We start from the raw sequence: 22927 nt of genomic DNA, 5'->3' as shown, positions 1-22927 counted from the left end.
TATGTATTTATGTACTTCTTCACTGTGTTACAGTATTACTTAGTACTTGTCTTAAAGAGGCTTATACAACACTTTTCTTATAAATATCATTCATGTGGTGCGGCCCATGTAAAGATGTGCAGTGTTTATGGTCTAAGTTTAAAAATTAATTGATTGAGCTTAGCTATGTCATGAACATTGTCAAAAATAATGGTAGAAGTTATTTGTTTCTGGCTTTTGTAGGTACACTTTAAAGTTTTAAAACACCATATTTATTCAATTTTATTTGAAGTTCTGCATTTTATTTAGTGTTATTTTGAGAGTGTTTTTTAAAGCTATAAAGCCACTTTGTTATATATTGATTACTTAATACATATCTATACTTCAAATTCTACATTCACTTGTTTCCTAAGTTTATTCATAGAGATTTCTGCTTCACCTTCTATATAACAATTTATGTGTTTAAGGTTGCTTATTCTGTTGAGATTTGCGTTTTGACCTTTACAGTTGATTTCTTGTTCAACGTTTGTCAATAAAACTTTATATTTTACCTTCTATTGTCACTCAGATGAACCTGTTCTTTTAATATTAAATTAATCCATCAAACTTTATGATATTGAGTATTAACTTTTAACTTTCAGTAAGGAAAAGACCAAAAACTCTTAAATTATTACAGAGGGTTTATTGTGTAAAATCTTGTTGCTAGTATTCTCATTAATATTACTATTCTTGTATCTTTTACTACAGCAAACTTTACTTCACTGTTGTCATTTCAGGAGAAACTGCCGACACACTAATGGCACTGAGGTACTGCAAGAATGGTGGAGCTCTTATTGTTGGCGTAACAAATACTGTTGGCAGCAGCATATGCCGAGAGAGCCATTGTGGTGTACATATCAATGCTGGTCCTGAGATTGGTGTGGCTAGTACAAAGGTATGTTTCATTAGTTTTTATTCAAAAAAATAACAACAAAAAGCTTAGAGTAGGAAAACATGTTAAAAAAGATTCCTATCTTAAAATATCATTTTTCTTCAAATTTGATGTCTTTTATGATGGCTGACGTAGCTCTGTTTTCTAATAAGACTGATTAAAGTTATTGCATTTTATATTTTATTGTAGCTATTTTTCTGTTTTCACATTAAAATATTTGTTTGCTATGAGTAAATGTTGGGTAAGGTCATTAAAGGTATTTATAAGATTATAATTTGTGTGTTCAGAGGGAAAATGGAGAATACTTATTAACAAAGACTTCATCTCTCTGTAAGGAGGCCTAAGGCTAGCCAAAGAGATTGCCTGTTTTAACCACTTGCACCATAATACAGTAGTGTGTTGTTTGTTAGTCAGCCAGTAAACACTAAAATTATGTCACATAAGGAATCCATAATGTTGCACTTTGCAATATTGTGATGTCAATAAAATGTGTGTATGCCTTTAATCATAAGAAAAATTATATACTATGTAGGTTACAGCACAGCATGACATACGAACTTCCAAACTAAGAAGTAAAAAATATTTGCTTCTCTTTAATTTTGGTTTTATTTACTCTTGAAAGAATACTTTTGGGGACCATGCAGAGGAACATAAATTAGCATATTTTCAGTATATGATTTCATTAATGTTAGTTTTGAAATGTTAAAACTTTATACGAGTTGTCTCAAAACAAAACGGTGAATATGAAGCTAAAATGTTTTCAGTTTGTGAATTGAAGTGTCTTATTTTAAGTAATCCACTGCTGAGGTTCGTTTAAGTCTAAAATTCACTATTTCAAATTCTTAAATTCAAACGTTTTATCAGTTGTGCAGTTATATAAAGAAATGTGTGAATAAACGTTATATTATTTACACTTACAAATCGTTTTCTCAGGCTTATACCAGCCAGTTTATTTCTCTGGTAATGTTTGCCCTGGTGATGTGTGAAGACAGGATTTCCATGCAACCCAGACGAAGCGAGATTATCCAAGGCTTGAAGGCTCTTCCTGGTTTGTGTATTCAATGTGTCATAGGATAAATGTTTAACTGTGCTAAATTAAGTAAATGAAATTAAAAGAAAAAGGTAAAGTAAGGAGTGATTAACCTCCTTCAGAATATCTTTCCAGAATTAATTAAAATTACATGTGTTAAATCTATTTTTGTTTGTAACTAGTAGTATAAACAAAGGTTTAAATAGCGAATCTTTATAGAGGGATCTCGCTTTTAAATGTGTGATCACGGTCTTATTAATAACATTGTACACAGATCTAAACTGATTTCTGATATCCTGTTAAATGAATTAAAAGTAATTTTGACTAATGTATAATCTTCTGTCAGAAGAAGAAGAAATAAATGCTTTTTTCATAGTGATATTTTGTTAGGATCATTGTAAGTAAGAAGTAAATTATCATCTTTAATTAATTTTTTTTAGGTCTAAATTTTAATTTAGCAGATAGAACTGTATTTGAAACAAATACTGATATGCTGTGTAATGTTTAAAAACAGGTGTTCTTTCTGTTTCTGAAATTATTTTTTTTTAGACCAAATTAAAGAAGTGTTGAAACTTGATCAGAAAGTTTATGAAATTGCACGAACTCTATATCAGCAAAAGTCTCTTCTTGTGATGGGAAGAGGCTACAACACAGCTACTTGTATGGAGGGAGCATTAGTAAGTGACCAGTAAATATTGTCAATGAGATACATTTTTATTCAACCATAATGAATTTACATATATTGAGACATTTGGAGTACATTAATGGGCTCACAGTGTATGACATTGTGTATTTCCTTTGTAGATGTAATTGTTCATGCTGCTTTAGGATTAACAAAACCTTCACACACAAACTCCAAGGCTAGTACTATTTCTGTTTTAGAATGGTTAAGAAAAGAAGAAAAAAAGTATAGAAAGGTTTATATAATTAAAATCTAGTATTGTAGTATCTATAATTTTTTTATATATATCAGGTCATCCCTTAAGTAATGTCCAATTTTAGGTTCAGAAAAGGGTTTCAAAACCTTTTAATGTTATTTAATCAATAATGTATGTTCCATTGTTATTAATTACTTTCTGCCAATGATTCACAAGCTTCTGAATGCCACTTCTATAAAATTATTGGGGTTTGGAGGAAAAGAATATAGAGAGAGTAGTTTGGATATCTTCGTGTGTTCCAAGCTCTTTTCCATCAAGATAGTTCTGCAAACTTTGGAACAGATGATAATCAGATGGAACAAGGTCTATATAATAAGGAGGATGTGGACGTTTTTCCTAGCCTAGCTCTTCAATCTTTACAGACGTGATCTTTATTGTATGGGGCCATGCATTATCCTGGTGTAACACAACACCTTTACGATTCATCAAAGCAGCCCTCTTTTCTTTCAGTGCAACATTCAAGTGCTGTAACTGTTGACAACAGAAGTCTGATGTAATCGTTACAATGAGTTGCAGCAACTCAAAATGGATCACACCAAAAATATCCCACCAAATGCTTAACAAAAGTTTCCTAGGGTGGAGGTCCATTTGGGGCTGTGCTTTAGCCAGTTTACCTGCTCTGAGCAATTGTTTACGGTGCTGAACATTTGGAAAAAATATCCATTTTTCATCTCCAGTCACTAACCTGTCCAAAAAAGGTGAGTTACGTTCATGAAAGTGCAGAGAAGTGCAAATGTCCACTCTTGCTCTAAGGTTGGCTTTTCTCAAAGCATGGGGAACACATTTTCCAAGTTTTGACACCATTCCAAGCTGTTGCAGAGGACGGTGAACTGTTGAATGGGTTGAATTAAGGTTCTGTGCTAGTTCTTCAACTGTTACAACATAATCGTCATCAAGTGCATCCAGCAGCAAGTCATCATTAAACTTAACAGGACGACCTGAATGCAGCACATCACTTAAGCTGTAGTCACCTGATCTGAACTTCTGAAACCACCTTTGGCATTTTCTTTTATTGAGAGACTCCACCCCATAAACATTTTGAGAGTTTTGTGTAATTTTTGCTGCACTATTCTGTTGTTGCCTTTTTTAAACTCATAAAGCATTATATATGCCTAATGTGCTTCTCAGACACATCCATTTTCATTAGGATTTATTTGATTAATGATCCAAATAAGTGGAGTTGAGTTAGTTTCTTTTATTTGTCTGAACATTTTGATACACGTCCTACTACATATTTTAGTCATTAAAACCTTCTACAGAGACAGAAATGATGTTGCACTTTCTGTATTAAATTTTCAGACATATGGGATGACCTGATATTTACTCATATTTTTATAACATATTAAAATATAGCTACGATTTCCCATTAACTGACCATGATTAGACTCTACTGCCTAATAAATAATTGCTTCTTTAAGACATTCTAATATGCACAGTGGAAAACACATTACTGTATTCTATTCCATAGCTGTAATGTACAGGTAGCATGCATGAAACTTTGACATTAGAATGTTTACCTCAAACAATTGCATATTCAGTTGTTAATATCTTAGTACTTTAAACAAATGTATAGCATATCTGTAAACTATAGTTTTTGTATCAGTAATAAATGTTTTACAGTTTATGGAATTCCATCTAGTTAAATGAAAGATTCTGCTTATTTTCAGGGACTATGCAAACCTACCATTACCTGCAATAATAAACACCCTTGTCAGGTTTAATTATATGTTAAAAAGAGGTATTACACCATCTGACTGTGTGTGTACTTATCACGTGAGTTTACGTACAATCAAGTAATTTAATGAAATAATACTGGATTGATTGTGGGGATAGGAATGTATTAGTTCTGTAATTGATGAGTAAGTAATTAAAATAGTGGACATTTCATCAATAAATAAGAACTTTGTACATAACTTATTTTCTCTCCTACTTTCAGAAATATGTTTTCTTAGTGTTGTGATTTGGTTTGTTGTGAATTTCTCGCAAAGCAACTCGAGGGCTATCTGCACTAGCTGTCCCTAATTTAACAGTGTAAGACTAGAGGGAAGGCAACTAGTCACCACCCACCACTAACTCTTGGGCTGTTCTTTTGCAAACGAATAGTGGGATTGACCATCACATTATAATGTCCCATGGCTGAAAGGGTGAGCATATTTGGTGTGATGGGGATTCGAACCTGCGACCTTCAGCTTAGGAGTCGAGTGCCTTAACCACCTGGCCTTTAGTGCTGCAAAAACATTACTTCATTATGAATATGAAGTAAACCACTCAACTAAGTTATTATGTCCCAGTAGCTTTAGTAGTTCTGTATGTATAAAATTCTGCCATTTTTTTCTTTGTTTTTTGACCAGGTGCATCATCTGGTTATGTAAGATATGTATCACAGTAATCCAGAAGTCTTTCAAAGTAATAATTAATAAAAAATTGCAATTATGTCAGATTAGTAAACTCCTTCCATTTTTAATATTCATGAATTAAATGCATGTTCTGTAAACATTTCTTTATTTCATGAAGTTGTAAAAAGAAAATAGTTCTTTGATCAAGATGTAGCAACATTAATTGTTCTGTAAGAGAAAATAATTTTATAAACATCCTGAAATTTAGTTATAAAAAATGAGTAGTGATAATAAGCAGGTTTTAAACTGTTACAGTGAGGTATTGTTTCTTACTTACTTATTCCATAGAAAATAAAGGAGCTGACTTACCTTCATTCAGAAGGAATTTTATCAGGAGAATTAAAACATGGTCCTCTAGCCCTTGTGGATAAAGCAATGCCAGTCATTATGGTTGTCACACGAGACCCCGTTTATCCAAAATGTATGAATGCACTTCAGCAGGTAAGAAATCCTATTTACTTTCCAAAAAAAAAACTTAATACTGGAATTTATGTTTTTAGAATCAGTTTATTTGATTGTGCTTTTATGGAAGCTTCTTCCTAATTGCCTTCTACTGTTCAATGAGTATGTTTTGTAAGGTCTTCAGTTTAGAAATAAGTAAAAAATAAAAATGTGTAGTTGTCACGTATGTACACTATACTTAATGTTTGTACTCTTTCTTTCTGCAATATCCCTGGAATATTGAATATTAGTTTTCTACTTTATGCTCTTGTTAGTTATGAAAACACTTTTAATCTTTGCAATTTGATGTGCATTAAATAACTATTATAGTGTGTTCCTTAATGTCATATTATTGTCACTTGAACAACATTATATTAATTTCTCAAAATTCACAAAAGATATCAAAGATAGTAGTTCTGTAATAAATAGAGTTAAAAACTGGAATTTAAAACAGTGGACATAATAATGTCAAAAGAATGAGAACTGTTGTTGGGACTGTGTAGGTGACTGCAAGAGATGGTCGTCCAATAATTATCTGCGAGAAGGGAGATACTGAGACTCGGAAACATGCATTTCATACGCTTGAGGTACCACACACTGTAGACTGTCTTCAAGGGACTTTGACTGTCATTCCTTTGCAGCTTATGTCTTATCACATTGCTGTACTTAGAGGATGCAATGTAAGTAGCTGATAGAGTACAAGTAGAGAAAAAAAATTAAATATTCCAATGGCTTGTTACATAAACTTTCAATAATATATCCAAGTCTTTTTGTAACATTAGTCTAAGTGTTTGGGTATTGTTGTATCAAACTTTTTTCTCAGTTTTCTAAGTAACTTTCCTAAGCTTACGGTATATAAATGTATTTAACAGTTATCTTTCTAAGTGTAAAAAAATATAAAACACAGAGTTAGTCATAGATATTAATTATAATAAAACAGTTAACATTAATGACTTCATAATTTCTTGGAACTCTTAATGACCCAGTCATGACTGAGTGTCATAGTTAACTCAGAAAAGGAAAAAAAAACAAGTGACACAAACTTTTCTTATCTCCACAGTAACCTCACCAGTACTGCATGTGTGACCTAGATCTTCATAATAAGTTGTATGAAATAAAGCTCAAACAGTTTATTTACAGAGATTTTGTTGTGTCCTACCATAGAATATATTAATATAACACCAAAAATTAATTAGGAAACATCCCTCGCATTTAATAATTCCGTAATCTCCTAATATGTGGAAAGGAACAATATAACTGAGTTATAGCTATACCTTTAAAATACTTTATGTAGCATGTCTTACTTTAGAACTGTTAGTTCACTGAACATCAGATTTCTTTATTTTCTCTTAAGTATAGTACATTTGTTTGATTGATATTTAAAACTAGTGCAGCTTGCTTTGATCAAGTGTTAAGTGTTATTTTTATTACTAATTACAGCAGCAGGCATGTAAAGAGATTTAAACCTGGTTGTCTTCTAGTGTGTTCTTTGGACATTAATAATAGTGGTTTTGCTACTTTTTTGTATTTTAATGTATTGTTTCCTTTATTTAACAATTTCTATTGGAATAACAAAACTAAAAGTTCAGTTCATCTCACTGGCTTTTGTTATTTGTAATCAGTTAAATAAATATAGACATAGCCTTTAAGAACTGGACATTTTCTACAAATTTACAAACTAGTTTATTAAGTTCATGTTTTTTTATAACTTGATCTAGGTATTTTTAATTGAAAATGTTTTTACCTTTCATAGGTTGACTGCCCTAGAAATTTGGCCAAATCAGTAACTGTTGAGTAAATTTGAACCTTGTGAAGAACATGTACCCTAAAGGAAACTTTGTTTTGTAATTTTTTTTCTCTTCTGAGAATTATTCAAAAGGAAACTGAAACCCTTCAACCATATTTTACATAGGTTTCACAAGTTAAGTTCAGTACATTTCATTTTACATTTAAATTTATAAAAAGGTGTTACATATTTTGTAATTCTAAATGGATTGATATGATTTACATTTATTTACACTTTTTTCAAATATATACTTTTTATAATAAAAAAGGGTCTTTTTGCCTATTCTATTTTTAAGAATGAGAATCAGATACTTAATTTAAAGAATTTAGAAGTAATGAACACTAGGAGAATATTAAAAACCATTTTGTGCTAAATTGTAACAAGCACATAACAGACGTTCCTTTGGTTTATTTGAAATTTAGTTCTTATGAGAGTATTTACAAAATAAAATCATTTTTAAACTAATGAAGTGTGAAAATGTTTTGTCCATGCAATGCATATATGCATTTGTATAAAATCTTTATCACAGGAAATTGTTAACCATATATTTTTAGCAGCTCTATCTTCTTTTCAGAAACTGGTAAAATTCTAGTGCCATTTACTTAATAGACAAGTATTTAAAACAGAGAACTGTCCTAAAAAGACCACATGTTTCAGTGTCTTATGACACAACCTTGAAGAGTATTAGTAAAAACAAGGTCAAGACTTGTATAATCACTTGTATACCAATACACCAGCTAAACAACTCTCCAGTTACAAAGTACTGAAAATATGCATTATAACTTTGGGTAGTTTGAGTCTAGATGGCATATTGTTATGTAAATGATTATATGAGTATACGACTCAACCTGGGTTTTACTGATACTCCTGAAGATGGTGTCAAGTAGACCCCAAAACAAATGCAGTCTTTTTAGGGCAATTTCATGTTTTAATATCTATTTATTGTGGAATATTTTAACATTATATAACTATTTTCAAATTCATATCTTTTCATATAGTATAAATGGTTTTATGTTTATATAAATACAGTACTTAAAGGATGGTTTTTTAAAGTTTATGCACAGCTACACAAGGGCTATCGGCACTAACCATTCTTAAATTTAGAAATGATGCACTAGAGGGATGGTAGTTATTAACTTCTTTGGCTACTAACGTACCATGACTACCACATATAATTTCCATTGCTAAAATGGTAAGCACATTTTATAATGGAATTCAAACCTGCACCCCAACCAGCAGTATTTGAAGAAACATTTAGAAGAATAAAAAAAGTATTTGGAAATAATGGAATAGGTCAAGATTGAAAGAAACATAGTGGTAGTTAAAAGTAATGAGTAAAATATGGAAAGATGTGTATCCATGTGTAAAATTAGTACTATAAATATAAGAGATTAACATTAAAGCAAACATTAGCTGCAAACGTGAGGACAGCTGTATTTTTAATTCATCTATATGAAATGGTATCATATAAACAAAAGAACATATCTTGTTAATCCACTAGAAGAATTGGTTACTTCTTTTGTGCTGGTACCTACAAGCCAAATACTTTCCCAACATTACGCAGTAAATATCTTGGCTATAACCATTTAGGTTTTACACAAGATACAGCAACAAGCAAATTTGGATATAAATAATATTTTTAGTAAAAATAAGCACAGTGTTGTAGGTCAATAACTTTGTTCTTTACTCTAATTTGATGTACTTCACAACTGTCATCCTAAACCATATAATCATAGTTTAATAACACACAAAATACAAGTATACTAAATTTGCAAGAATATAAATGTAGATATTACTGTTTAGGACATTCCAAAATATGTCTATATAGTTTGATATAAAGTCCTTAATTCATCCCTACTAACCCAGAATATTAAGTGTTTGAATAATTGACTGTATAGCCTAAAACAAAACTATTATATTTTATTCTTTTTTTCCAGCACTAGACCAGAATAAATGAATGGCATCAACTATTCTATAGACACATTAGATTAATACCTATTAAATAACTCTTAAAATAGATGTTGGACTTCTTTCTGACTAATTAATTTAAATGAGAAACATAAAAGGTACACAGTACTAATCATTTCTAGAAACACTATATTGACCAGCTGCCAGGATGCATAATCTAACTGTGTTGATGGTTCAGAATTGCTCTTTATATTTAGATTATAACTTTAATGACCTCAAGACTTGTAACTAGGGGAAGGAAACTAAATCTAATACTGTTTTAGACAAATTTAAATGTACAAGTTATCTTGTATATTTTGAATTAAAATGCAAATATTACTACATGAAACAAGAGAGAAAACAAGGCCAGTTTTATATAATTACAAGTTTTATTGACCCTACATTAACTGCATGATTCCAAATGAAGATAATCTGTTTGTTCGTCAAAATATTGGTAGGAACCTGAAGTCTACAACAACAACTTCATACACCTTGAATACATGCAGGCTATTGGTTACAGTCTTAAATACTGATGGCAAAATGAAACTCAAAAATGTGTTATACTACACAGTTCTAATTTTCTTGAACTTAAGCCATTATTTTTTTATAGGTTTTACCAATTTCAAAAATTCAATGACCAAATAAGCTAATAGTGGTCTGAAACAATCTAACAATCACCAGGTTCCTGAAATTTAAACTACCAGTTTTCTATTGTTTAACCTGAATACCTTTTGTTTCTAGTGTGAATTAAAGTTTGTGTCCAACTCTAGCTACACTTATGAGCAGATATAACTTACTCAAACATTTCATGATACAATAAACAATCTTTCTAGCTTTCACAGAAAGCAGCAACACAGGAATAATTTCTTAGTACTTTTATACACAAATTTCTTTATATGCTCATCAATAACAATATTTTATAAGAACAAACTTTAATTAGTTTCTATAAAATTACTTAAATAACACGTACAGGTTTTCCCAAAACATCCTATTGAAAACTTGTACATATCCTACCCTGCATGTTACTCTGCTGTAATGTACAACTTTCTTTCCATTATGTCTTGAACATAATAAAAAACATTTTCTATAGAATTAATTCTTAAGAGATTATAAAACATACACATATTGCTTTCTGTAATGCACAATACTAACATCCTTATGTAACCATTTCAAGACCTATAAGAATACAGTTCATCATGTTGAATATTTAATGCTGAAACAATACAATATTTGTTCTACTTTTTACAAACAATCAAAAGGTACAGGATATTCAAGATACTAGGCAATTAATTTTCTTTTAAAAAAATAAACAGTATTACAGCAAAATATTACTATTAACGTAACGTGGTGACTTCATTCCAATGTTAATCTGTTGGCTCAGCATATTTTCCTTGTCAGAAATGATCAATCTATTATGTCTACAAGACATGTATTGAAACGTAACCTTGAGGAAATATACTGGTGAGATTACTACCAATAAGACGTTTTCACAAGCTGTCATAACGTCTTATGGTGATACATACCAATGCTGAAATTACGAAGCAATAAAACTCCCAATGCTTCATTAACATATATGCTTAAGAAATAAAAACTTTTAAAATGGGGAAGGTACACAACAAAGGTTAGTTACTTTGAGATTATAACCCATACACCTTCATAAAAGGACTAATATAATTCAGAACCTTGTTGTTACTTATTGCTGTAAGATCATTTTCACAAAAACTAAATCCTCAGAGTAGCTTTCTTACACTGAAACTACTGTATTTAGCTTGTGGCAGTGACTGTTTTAGTTGTTGTAACTGGAATGTCTTGCACTATTTGCATTAAGAAAATAATAATACCTTACAGTAAAGTCTGTACCATTTTATGTTAAAGAAAAATGACAACAAAAAAAAGAGAATATTAAAGTGCACCATATAAATTAAAAGTTATTTATATTTTAAAACAGTAGCAACTGTGAAGATATCTTGTGTCTAATGTAAGGAATTATAAATGCTGAGTATAAGTCAGCATCAACACAACAATAATTAATTTTACCTACTATGAAATAAAAACCCAGATTACACCAATTACTGGCTTCAAGTCATTATTATTCATAAATACTATTTGAAACATACTGAATATAACCAGTGCTAGCAAATACTACATTCTTAAAAACATGCACGTTGTAACATTACTACATAATCTAACACAGTTTATTGGTAAAACTACTCAAAAGTATTTCAAAATTGCTGTAATGGAGCTGCTTCTTTAAAAAAAAAAATTGGGTGGTATAAAAAAAATATTGAAGAAATATATTTTCTCCACAATACAAAACACCAATATTCCTTCTTCAAACCAATTTTCTCAGTGTTTGGTTACAGCAAAAAACAGAAAGTAAGGCCATGCAATGTTTATGTTACATTTATATAACTTGCATAAAGCCATAGAAACTGAAAGGTATGGGAATTAAAATAATATGATGAAAAACAGATACTTACATCTTCCAAGACTGATCCTAAATCACAATGTGTTTCTGGTCCCAACAAACACTTTAATCCATTAATTTTTAGGTTTTCAGGTTAGACTGTAATATTATTAAACTTACCAACTGCTTATTACTTTAAAAAACAACAAACAACAACTATTACTTATAATAAAGAACTTCCTTATTTACTATCTCTAATGCTTCTAAGAAAGCTACCGTTTTTATATTGTAATTATTGTTTGAACATTTTAACATCATTATGATAGCACTATTGTGCAAAATAGTTATTAGAAAAAAAACAAAAAACATCAGAAATGTTTAGTTGTTCTGTTTGTATACCTGAAAACATACTTAAAAATTTCTTTGTTCTTAACAAATTGTCTTCTAGTAACTTGACACGAAATGCTTGGATACAATGCTTGTGAGTGTGAGAATGTATATTTTGACTCTCTAGGTTTATTCATGCAGTTACCAATTTGCTCATCAGTATAACAACAAATGAAGTGCCAGAAATGGTCTAATGTGTCTACTGAATGGTGTAATAAATATGTTAAAACACCAAAATATCATTATGTATAATTTACATTAAATGCTTTTAAATGAGCAGATCTGATAAAAGTGCTATTAAGCTTGTATTGTGTTTTGGCTATAATGATAAATATACACTAACTACCATCCAATGATGACAATGAATACAAGTGAAATAACAATAAAAGTCAATTTTGGTGATTTTACTATTAACCGTGAATTACTGGTACATTTCAATTGCAACTTAACTACTTTAAAGAAACAATACTTATGTAAGACTGAAGTTATTAAAAGAATTAAAACCTCTACAACCAGAATTAGTTACACATTAATATTTGAGCTTTATTATTCATATAAACATTCTCATGATGTCTGTATGTTGTCATTATAACCTCTTCATCCATCACTTCCCATCCACCAATCTTATTACATGAAGGTGATGTGCTGTTATAATAAACATACTATTCATGAAGTTACTGGTTTTACAGCATACCATCCAGTAACTTACCCTATATAATGTATGAGATTGGTGTTTTTATGTCTACAATATATACTTACATAAAAAGTGTACATCCACTCGTTTTTTTCCCTACTGAACATTCTTTTCGGTTCATGAAACATTTTAAGTCTATGAACTTCCAGCAATTCATTTTTTGTTCTGTTATACATTATGCATATGTATACTGTATACAATATCTTTTGTCATTAACACATGCTTTCTGAGAATGTAGAGAAGCCTTTCCAGTTCATGGAAGTCTTTGTAAAAAAACCAGAAACCTGGGATGGGAGAAAACTACTAAAACATTCCTCCCCAAGGATAATACAGAGGTACCTTTCTCAAGTGATTTCAGTCTTATTTCCATACAACTTTCAGTAAAATAAATATATTTAAAAACTGGTTCTTTTCCTCTAACATAAGTATGATAAAGCTTGTCTTTGTAAATGTTAATAGATCTCCAACTTCTTGAAAGTACAAAACAAGTCAAATACTGAAACTGAGGTTCTCACTGTATTATTCTAAATGTGGGTTATGTTTCATTCTGATATTACTTAACTAAACAACAGAAGAAGCACACATCCATATGTTTACAGGTATACTTGGAACAACAGAAGAAGCACACATCCATATGTTTACAGGTATACTTGGAACAATTGAAGAAGCACACATCCATATGTTTACAGGTATACTTGGAACAACTGAAGAAGCACACATCCATATGTTTACAGGTATACTTGGAACAACAGAAGAAGCACACATCCATATGTTTACAGGTATACTTGGAACAACAGAAGAAGCACACATCCATATGTTTACAGGTATACTTGGAACAACAGAAGAAGCACACATCCATATGTTTACAGGTATACTTGGAACAACAGAAGAAGCACACATCCATATGTTTACAGGTATACTTGGAACAACAGAAGAAGCACACATCCATATGTTTACAGGTATACTTGGAACAACAGAAGAAGCACACATCCATATGTTTACAGGTATACTTGGAACAACAGAAGAAGCACACATCCATATGTTTACAGGTATACTTGGAACAACAGAAGAAGCACACATCCATATGTTTACAGGTATACTTGGAACAACAGAAGAAGCACACATCCATATGTTTACAGGTATACTTGGAACAACAGAAGAAGCACACATCCATATGTTTACAGGTATACTTGGAACAACAGAAGAAGCACACATCCATATGTTTACAGGTATACTTGGAACAATTGAAGAAGCACACATCCATATGTTTACAGGTATACTTGGAACAACTGAAGAAGCACACATCCATATGTGTACAGGTATACTTGGAACAACTGAAGAAGCACACATCCATATGTTTACAGGTATACTTGGAACAACTGAAGAAGCACACATCCATATGTTTACAGGTATACTTGGAACAACTGAAGAAGCACACATCCATATGTTTACAGGTATACTTGGAACAATTGAAGAAGCACACATCCATATGTTTACAGGTATACTTGGAACAACAGAAGAAGCACACATCCATATGTTTACAGGTATACTTGGAACAACTGAAGAAGCACACATCCATATGTTTACAGGTATACTTGGAACAACTGAAGAAGCACACATCCATATGTTTACAGGTATACTTGGAACAACTGAAGAAGCACACATCCATATGTTTACAGGTATACTTGGTGTCACAGCCACTTTCTACTGAAAGACTAGTACTAAGATGAGAGATGTTGACAGCACACACCACCTATATTAGCAATATTCCTTCTACCTTTAAACTTATATTTAATACTGAAGAATCTATTTCAAGAAGCCTTTGATGTAATTTTTAAAAACCATTTCCATTTAGTATCTAACATCATGACAAATCATCTTCGAGCCACTGTGGGATAGGGAGTCTCAGACGGGTCAGAAGTTTAGACAAGGCAATGTTGGAGGACAAGTAGAAAATTTTCAAAAACTTCTGTGATAACAGGTCAATTAGTGGATAGTGTCTTCCTTTGTTTCGACCAAGACATTTTGTAGAATTCTGTTGGGTAACCTGACAGTAAAAACCCTTCTGGGGATCATACCTGGAGGAAAACCATCAATATTCATTTTAGGATACAAAAATCAACAATAGTTCAATGTAAGCAGGTTAAACACAAATAAGCGTAATGTAAAGGTACAATATATGCTTTTCACACGAGAATCGTAATTAAAAAGACAGCATATTTGTTCATGCCTGCCAAATGTTTGATGATTAAGTTAAAGTTATAATTTTCTGTAATAACATTAAGCAGATAAATGCAGGATTCTGCTGCAGCTCATGTGACATCATCAAGTTGTAATTGACAAATGCACAACATGGTTTACATATACACCAAATGATTGTATCACAGTTCACAAAGAATATATGTCATAATCTCTTTCATGTTGTTTACTAACGCTACTATTTTACCAAAACTGCTTCCTTTAATTTTCAATAAACCAAGTTAATTTAAAAATAATTGTAATATTTTCTTATTTTTGATGTGTCGTGTGTTTAAAAATATTAACAGATGTGACCCCATTGGTTCACATTCATCAGTTCTTAGGTTGCATCCAATAAGCTTCTGTACCTCATTATAAAATTCTATAAACCTTACATACCTGAATAGGTGAAGCTTTAATTTTGTCACAGAAAAAACAACTCAGTATATACTTTTTATTCTGAAAGCATTATCAACCTTATTTATTATCACACACACACATGCAAGTAAATGCCTAACTTTCCATCATTTGCAAACTTTGTATATATATATATATATCGTGACACTTTTGGAGGCTTCTGGTCAAATGGTAGAATAGTATTGTAAGGTATTAGACAACTCATATCATAATTAATATTGTTTCTTGGTGAAAATGAAAGTATGAGAAAAATTTTTTTCATGTAATAATAAACAAGATGGGTAATGCTTATATATGTTGTGTGGTCTTAAGTTTTACCTCAGATTGCCACATGACCTGTATTTTAATTACATTTCTGGTAGCATAACTACCAATTCTGATAATTGAAACCTTCCATAACACAAGCTCATGAATCTGAAATAAGGTTAGCTATAAACTACGTGTTTACATGTTTTATGCTCTACAATAAGACAAAACTTCACATGGCATTACTTCTAACAGCATAATTCTCAACAAACTAATTGTTCCCAAAGAGATTTATAACTAAAAAATTAACCTTAAGTATATAAAGAGTTAATCTGTATTTCTAAGAATAGTTCTAATTCATATTCTGTTAATGAAGTTACTTCCTTCATTGTCACTTAACCTGATGGTTATCATCACATACTGCTGCCAAATACTGTAGTCTCTATTGTAACAAACTTATATATATGGAAGTCAGCTTCCAAGGCCACATTTCAATGGACCAAAAACTAAAAGGTCCAGTGGAGCTGAAACAGAGGATGCAAAGGTCACTGCTACACTCACAATTTCTTTACCAATTTTTTTCATATAAAATCAATTGGTTTTGAGATATGTGGGTGAAAGCCTAGGAACCTTTCACTTGAAAGTTTTCCTTTGTCAACTACAAATCTTATTAGCATAATACAGAGATATTCCAGCTTTAATGCAATGGTCTACTAAGTTGAAGGGTTTTTCTCTCATAGAGATAGCCTTCTTCAGGTGAAGGCATTCACTTGAATGTGATCTTACTTCAACAAGTGTTTTCCTACTCTCAAGATGAACACTAAGTACTTGAAATATTGTGTTGTTTGACTTCGCATTATTTAACTATCCCATTATATGAATTATTCTTCAACAAGAACTTTATACAACCTTCCATTATATACCTATACACAGTAGTATTTTACTTTAAAACATTTGGGCACTTTCTGAGAACAAAATATACTAATCCAAAACACAGTACCATGGTTCATATTTACAGCTATACAACATTGCATTAGCAAATTTAAATTGTTTTTATAAAGTACAATTAACTCCATTTTTGCAGTTGCTTTAGTAGCTAAAGGACTTACACTTCATCACATTAGTAATTTTAATACTTTTCACAGTAAGAAAAGTCACAATAATACTTTTAAATTCAATATATTACAATAAGTTATAGTTTACTTTCTGTTTCAGGTATATTTGCTCAACATATAATTTAGTTTTTTTATTCAATACACAAGCCCCACATGGAAGTATAAATAAAGCAGTGAACTGTAGCAACACATAGAACATCCAAATAACTCTGTATTTTTCAATTTCACCCACTACACAGCCTGTTATACTCCCTTTCATGGCATCCATAGATTAATAAATTATATATTTTAATAAAAATAGAACAGAAATGCACTGAGAGAACACAACGCAAAAGAGTATCAAGATCATACCATTTTCATCAGTACTAAATGCACGATAGAAATACAAAAGTTGATAACATCATTCTGACATACCTCAGGTGATTTGTAAAATCAACAAATGGAGTTATCTTCAGAAACTGTTGAAGTTTGTTCATAACTGCAACAGGATCAGCTTTCAATTCTTCACCATCAATGATCATCAGCTATCACAGAAAAATTTAATGTATAAATATTATTTAACCCTCTCTAAACAGGGCTGGTCACCTTGCAACCACCACGTAAACCATGCAAATATACACAATATAACTTCTGATGTAGTTCATGTATCTTTATGAAAGCTGACAAACTTTTTAGATGTCAATACACAAACCCATTTTTTATTAAAGATTTATCTGTCAATTTATGGAATCAGTCTAAGATGATTTTCATGCTAAAATTTTAAATAATTTTTTTTCACTTTATAATTTCTAAATTTCATTTGCAAAACTTTTAAGAATCTTCCAAATGAATACCAACTTTGTTTTACAACAGATCATATTTTATTTATTTTCTCTAACTTAACACTGACTTGGTCCAGCTGATCAATCACACAACCACCACAAAAAATTAAATTATGCCTTTTCTTTCCAGAATGACCTTTTCTTTCCAGAATGATTGCATACTATTACAGATAACAACAAACCAAAGCTCACACAGTTTAAACCCGCCAACCATTAAGATCTGTTACTTTGTTGGCACTCAAGATTAGCTCCAAACTGAATTATCACAGTGAAGAAACTTTGTGTAAGTATAGAATCTAGCTACCAGCACTACTTTGAATATATTAAGTCCTAACACCATTATAATTTAGCTGGCTTTCTAACTATACATGCATTAAAATATTTTATTTACCTGGTTGAAGCAATATAAGTGATAGCAAACTAAAACACTGATACAGAACAACTCATAACTCATAACATTATTGTGGGTTGATCTCATATGATTAACACCAAATTAAAATATTTTTCTACCGGTTGCATGTACTCCAATAGTAAATATAAGAGAAAATTATTCATAGTTTTTTAAGATGGCATGTTCTAAGATGTGTATGGTTTCAGTTTATGGAATATAATTTGTTATAACATGAAGAATTGATGAAATAAATCTTACTTTTAGCTCAAGGATATTTAACACAAGTGTACAAGTCCTCGGAATCATTAGAGAAAATTATATGGAGATGGAAAAAAATTTTGAAATGGGTAAATCTTACTTTTAGATCAAGGATATTTAACATCAGTGTACAAGTCCTCTGAATCTTTAGAGAAAATTATATGGAGGTGGAAAAAAATTCTGAAATGGGTAAATAGCAGAAAAGTAGAAGTTGTACATGATACATAAAAGTGAAGCCTGAGAATTTATTTAAATATATCTTTTGAAGTTAAAAAATTGAAAATCATATAATATTAACCTGATGAATAGTGATGAAACAGCATATACATTTTGTTAAAAGCTACATACATATATATTAATATCTATGACTTAAATGGTAAGAAACATCTTTAACATGTTAAAGGCTAATTGCAAGATGTATATATTTCACACTTGGAATCACAAATACATCTGTGACCTACAGAACTCTACTGAAGGCACAAGAAGTAAATACATCTCTTTAACACAATAAAAGTGGATGATGGTAATAGAAGGTTGGTGAAAGTAGTTACATGTGATAATAATAAATAAAACATATTTTATGTCTGACGTAAGTACAAAAACAACAGTATACACAGTATAGATAACTGATATCAAATAAGATTAAAAAATTTCTGTGATGCAAAGATAATGAGAAGTTAATCATATATTCAGTCTATTACCTTAAAAAGTCAATGAAAACTAGTCACCTTAATTAATATGAAATAGATATCAACAATGTTGTACACTTATAACGTGTAAAAAAGTAACCATACATGAATAATTTACCTACCTGAGAGGGAGGGTAAAATGTCAGCCATCTATCAAGGTGCTGAGCATATAACCCTGGATTCAAACACCGGTTTCTCAGGTCTCGCAGATTCTTTGGTGCTTTGTCATTAGCTGTTACTACTTCATAAAATTCATACTTCAGAGCTGTAGTATCTTTGTGAGCTCTCATATGCTGCAATAGGAAACACTTAATTTCTTAACAACAATCTACTGGTTAAAAAAAAAAAAAATTGTGAGAGATTGTTAAAAACAGCCATGAAATACAGGCTATAAAAATTCTAATTAATTTTAAAGTTCTAAAGGACTGATAGGTTTCAAGGTGAAAAAGCATTTCATCCCTCTCCATACATACAATTATCTTAAAATGAAATTTTAATATTCAGAAAGTGTTATCATGTTATAAATGTTCTGAAGATACATTTCACTACCTGATACCAGGAATAGGCTCTTCTAATGGGACTGATCAGAATAGTCACAAGTTTGGCATGAGGCAAAAGTGCGTGAGCTCGAAGTGGAATAAGTTCTCCATCAAAATAAGTTGCACTCTTCTCAAACAGGTAGTTACCTGTAGAGTTTATTGGCACAGGAAAAAAATTCATGTACCTAGAAATGAAACAGTAGAAAAATGTATACTTTCCCAAACACAAAATTCTCAGAGAAAGATCAGTGATGGTTGTGCTAAATAATTTGAAAAATAATACAAGTAAGAGAAGTTATGTTTGATATTAATGTTCAACACAGTGAGGTTTTTAATACTTTATTATACTATGATTATTTTAATACTGTACAACTTTGTTCACACTTTGCATGCTAACTTTTAGCTATTTTTCACGAATTTTTGTTAACAAAAAAATATTATGAAAACATAGTCATTCAAATTTTTAATTTAATCTATGCAACTCACTATTCATCGTTTTAAGAACTTTCTCCAAAGAAGAATTATCTACTTTTTCATACTTTGTTGTTTTTAATATCACTATTTTTTGTTGGTGGTGAGTCAACCAATCAGCTATTTGCATCAAGTTTATACTTTTGGATATTTTTTATATAAACAAACAATATATTATTTCACATTCATTAACTCTACATGTACTGACACCATAATGGAGGATTAATATTTATTATCATACCAAGTTTACAAAGCACATCTTCAAAAAAGTTGGGAAGCTTTCAGTAAATGTGAGAAGTCTGTTGTACATAAGAAATCAGATTTATTTTTATTAAACAATATATCTTTTTAATGATTTGTCTGTGAATTAAGAAAGTTAGCCTGCCTCACACTTTGATGAGTTTGAGTGCAGTGATTTTCATGTTAAGAATAAAAATAATTTTTTCAATCTTACAGTTTCATATTTCATAAATGTAACCTCTAGAACCTTCTGAATGAATAAAAATGTTTTTGTAGTAAACATTTTCACTTTATCTCTTTCCTGCACTCTAACACTAATGGTAGGTAAAATTGAAAAATGTGACATAAAATCAGAAATACATTTTTTTTCTTGTATGAATGAATGTAGTACAAAACAGTTATAATTATTTATCATAACAGCTTTAGACCTTTAACCTTTTCTCAAATAGTTTAAGTTTACTGTTTTATTTCTCTTTGAACAATATATAACTATCAAGTTGGGAAAACAAAGTACTAAATCACCTGGCAAAACCAAAACTGAAGTAATGGTAAAGTACTGAACTGTATAACACATGAGCAGCTCATGTGTATACCTTAGAGAAATTAAGTTTTCTTATTTAACTTAATAACTTTTTAATTTTTACATTTTAGTTAGTTTTATAACAATAAATTAAAAATACACATAAAAACAAGAAATTATGTTCTTTGTTATAGACTTTCGCTCTTGTTCATACATCTTATCAGAATCCTACTTTATGGTAATGTTTTCTGCAGTATACAAGTTTCATTTTTCTCTTAGATTCAGTAAGCAATTTAGAATACAGAATATTAAAGTAAAAAATACAACTGTCTTAAAACTATCATAATTTAACTGGTTAAAATATTAGGTTGTCCAAAAAATAATAGTGGATTTAAAAGTTTAATTGTAATAAGAAATAAAAAAATTCAAAAGCAACTTTATTAATCTAAATAGGAACCTAGTGAATCCATAAACTTTTGCCAATTAGAAACAAGATTATTTATGCCATGATGATAACACTCTGAAGTCCTAGAACTAAAACATCCTTTAAAGCCATTCTGTGTTGCTGCTCTGTTGTTGAATCTTTTGTCCAATAAAAAGTTGTCCAAATGCTTTACATAGGGAAAATTAGTGGGTGACAGGTCTGGGGAGTAAAGAGGATGAGGTTTTTTTTTGTGGCTCATTTGTGTAGCTTCTGCAGGGTCATTTAAGCAAGATGTGGCTGAGCATTATCATGAAGCAAGACTGTTCTTTTGATTGACTAATGCTGGCATTTTTTCATACACCTCTCTGTGAATTTCTTCCACTTTTTGACAGTAAACCTCTGCAGTGATATTCTAGTCCTGGTTGAGCATACCAGCCACAGCCCACCATACAATAACCATAATCTTCTGTTGGTGCTATCTTGGCTTTGGGAAGTGTTTTGGAAGCTTGTCACAGTTAAGCCATTATGCAGATTGCTTTCTATTGTTGAAAAGGATCCACTTTTCATCACAAGTGACAATTTGATCAAGAAACGGGACATTTCTGTTGCATAAAATCAGCATAGAGCACAGTTCAAAATGGCAATTTTTCTGATTTTCACAGAGTTCACATGGAACCTACTTGTCAAGCTTTTTCAATTTCCTCAAGATAATCCGAAATCGTGGAAATTCCAACACCCAATCCTTATTCCATTTCTTGAATAGTGTGATGCAGATTTCTTTCTACTAATGCTCTCAGTTGATTGTTTTCAATAGCAGAAGGACATCCTCTGCCTTCCTTACAAAACATAATGTACATTTGTAGGTGGTTCCTTTGCTACATGCTTGGTTGATATTGCAAGTTGTTTGTGATGTATTATGCCCAAGTTTGAATTCGTGTAAAAAATTATGTGCAACTTTCTTCCCATCATTAATTGGAAGGTTCTGAAATACTGGAAATAATGTTTTTAAAAATAATAAAAGCATTAATAAATAAAAGTAGTTTTTCAATGGTATATATGAAGTCATAAAAAAAGACAGGTTTATTATCTGTATTATGACTAAAATTGTAGTATAAAAATCTGCCATTATTTTTTGAACAACCCAATAAATCTGTTAGCTGGTGGAGCTGATCTCAGCATGACCAACAACGAAACAATAGAACAAATGATTCAAAAATTGTCACAATAATTAACTACTTTTACAAATAATTCAATAAACTGCTTCCAAATAATTGGGTAGCAAATGTTAGAAAATTACTGAGATTTTTTTGAAATAAAGGATGTGACAAGAGGATGTAGAGTTCAACTTTGTGGTTTAAAAATCAGTAACACGAAACTGGAGGTTATCAATTTGCACTAACCCTTCTGCAACAAGCTTGTGTATTTTACCTGACCTTGTATGGCTAATATTTCTATACGAATTACGGCAAGCTTTTGGTAAACATTATAAATCTTTTGTAGCCAAAAAACTAGAATTTTTAATTATGTATTTTTACTAAATATTTGTCCATGGAGTTGGACTATTGACTGATACAAGTGTAAAGAGATTTTTATACCAAAATTAAAAATACTTTTCTTCATTT

The 22927-nt window shown here is 30.7% G+C and overlaps 2 protein-coding genes across 11 annotated transcripts in view; one reads left to right on the top strand and one right to left on the bottom strand.

The window, feature by feature from the left end:
* LOC143255895 (glutamine--fructose-6-phosphate aminotransferase [isomerizing] 2-like) overlaps window positions 1-7966 on the top strand; it is an 81162-nt gene extending 73196 nt beyond the window's left edge. For all 5 annotated transcript variants that reach the window (XM_076512286.1, XM_076512285.1, XM_076512284.1 and 2 more), the window contains 6 exons: window positions 756-913; window positions 1844-1958; window positions 2490-2617; window positions 5563-5715; window positions 6219-6395; window positions 7469-7966. In XM_076512286.1, coding sequence (XP_076368401.1) covers window positions 756-913; window positions 1844-1958; window positions 2490-2617; window positions 5563-5715; window positions 6219-6395; window positions 7469-7513 — 776 coding nt within the window. In that variant the 3' untranslated portion in view covers window positions 7514-7966. The remainder of the gene's footprint in view (window positions 1-755; window positions 914-1843; window positions 1959-2489; window positions 2618-5562; window positions 5716-6218; window positions 6396-7468) is intronic.
* Window positions 7967-14537: 6571 nt separating this feature from the next.
* The window catches only part of LOC143255894 (bifunctional heparan sulfate N-deacetylase/N-sulfotransferase-like), a 79952-nt gene continuing 71562 nt past the window's right edge, over window positions 14538-22927 (bottom strand). For all 6 annotated transcript variants that reach the window (XM_076512276.1, XM_076512275.1, XM_076512278.1 and 3 more), the window contains exons 14-17: window positions 19661-19835; window positions 19234-19404; window positions 17367-17476; window positions 14538-15014 (exon numbers count right to left, since the gene is read on the bottom strand). In XM_076512276.1, the coding sequence (XP_076368391.1) occupies window positions 14801-15014; window positions 17367-17476; window positions 19234-19404; window positions 19661-19835 (670 nt within the window). In that variant the 3' untranslated portion in view covers window positions 14538-14800. The remainder of the gene's footprint in view (window positions 15015-17366; window positions 17477-19233; window positions 19405-19660; window positions 19836-22927) is intronic.

The sequence above is a fragment of the Tachypleus tridentatus genome, chromosome 7 (assembly GCF_004210375.1).
Source record: "Tachypleus tridentatus isolate NWPU-2018 chromosome 7, ASM421037v1, whole genome shotgun sequence".
NCBI classification, from domain to species: Eukaryota; Metazoa; Arthropoda; class Merostomata; order Xiphosura; family Limulidae; genus Tachypleus; species Tachypleus tridentatus.
This window is presented reverse-complemented; position numbering and strand designations above follow the sequence as displayed.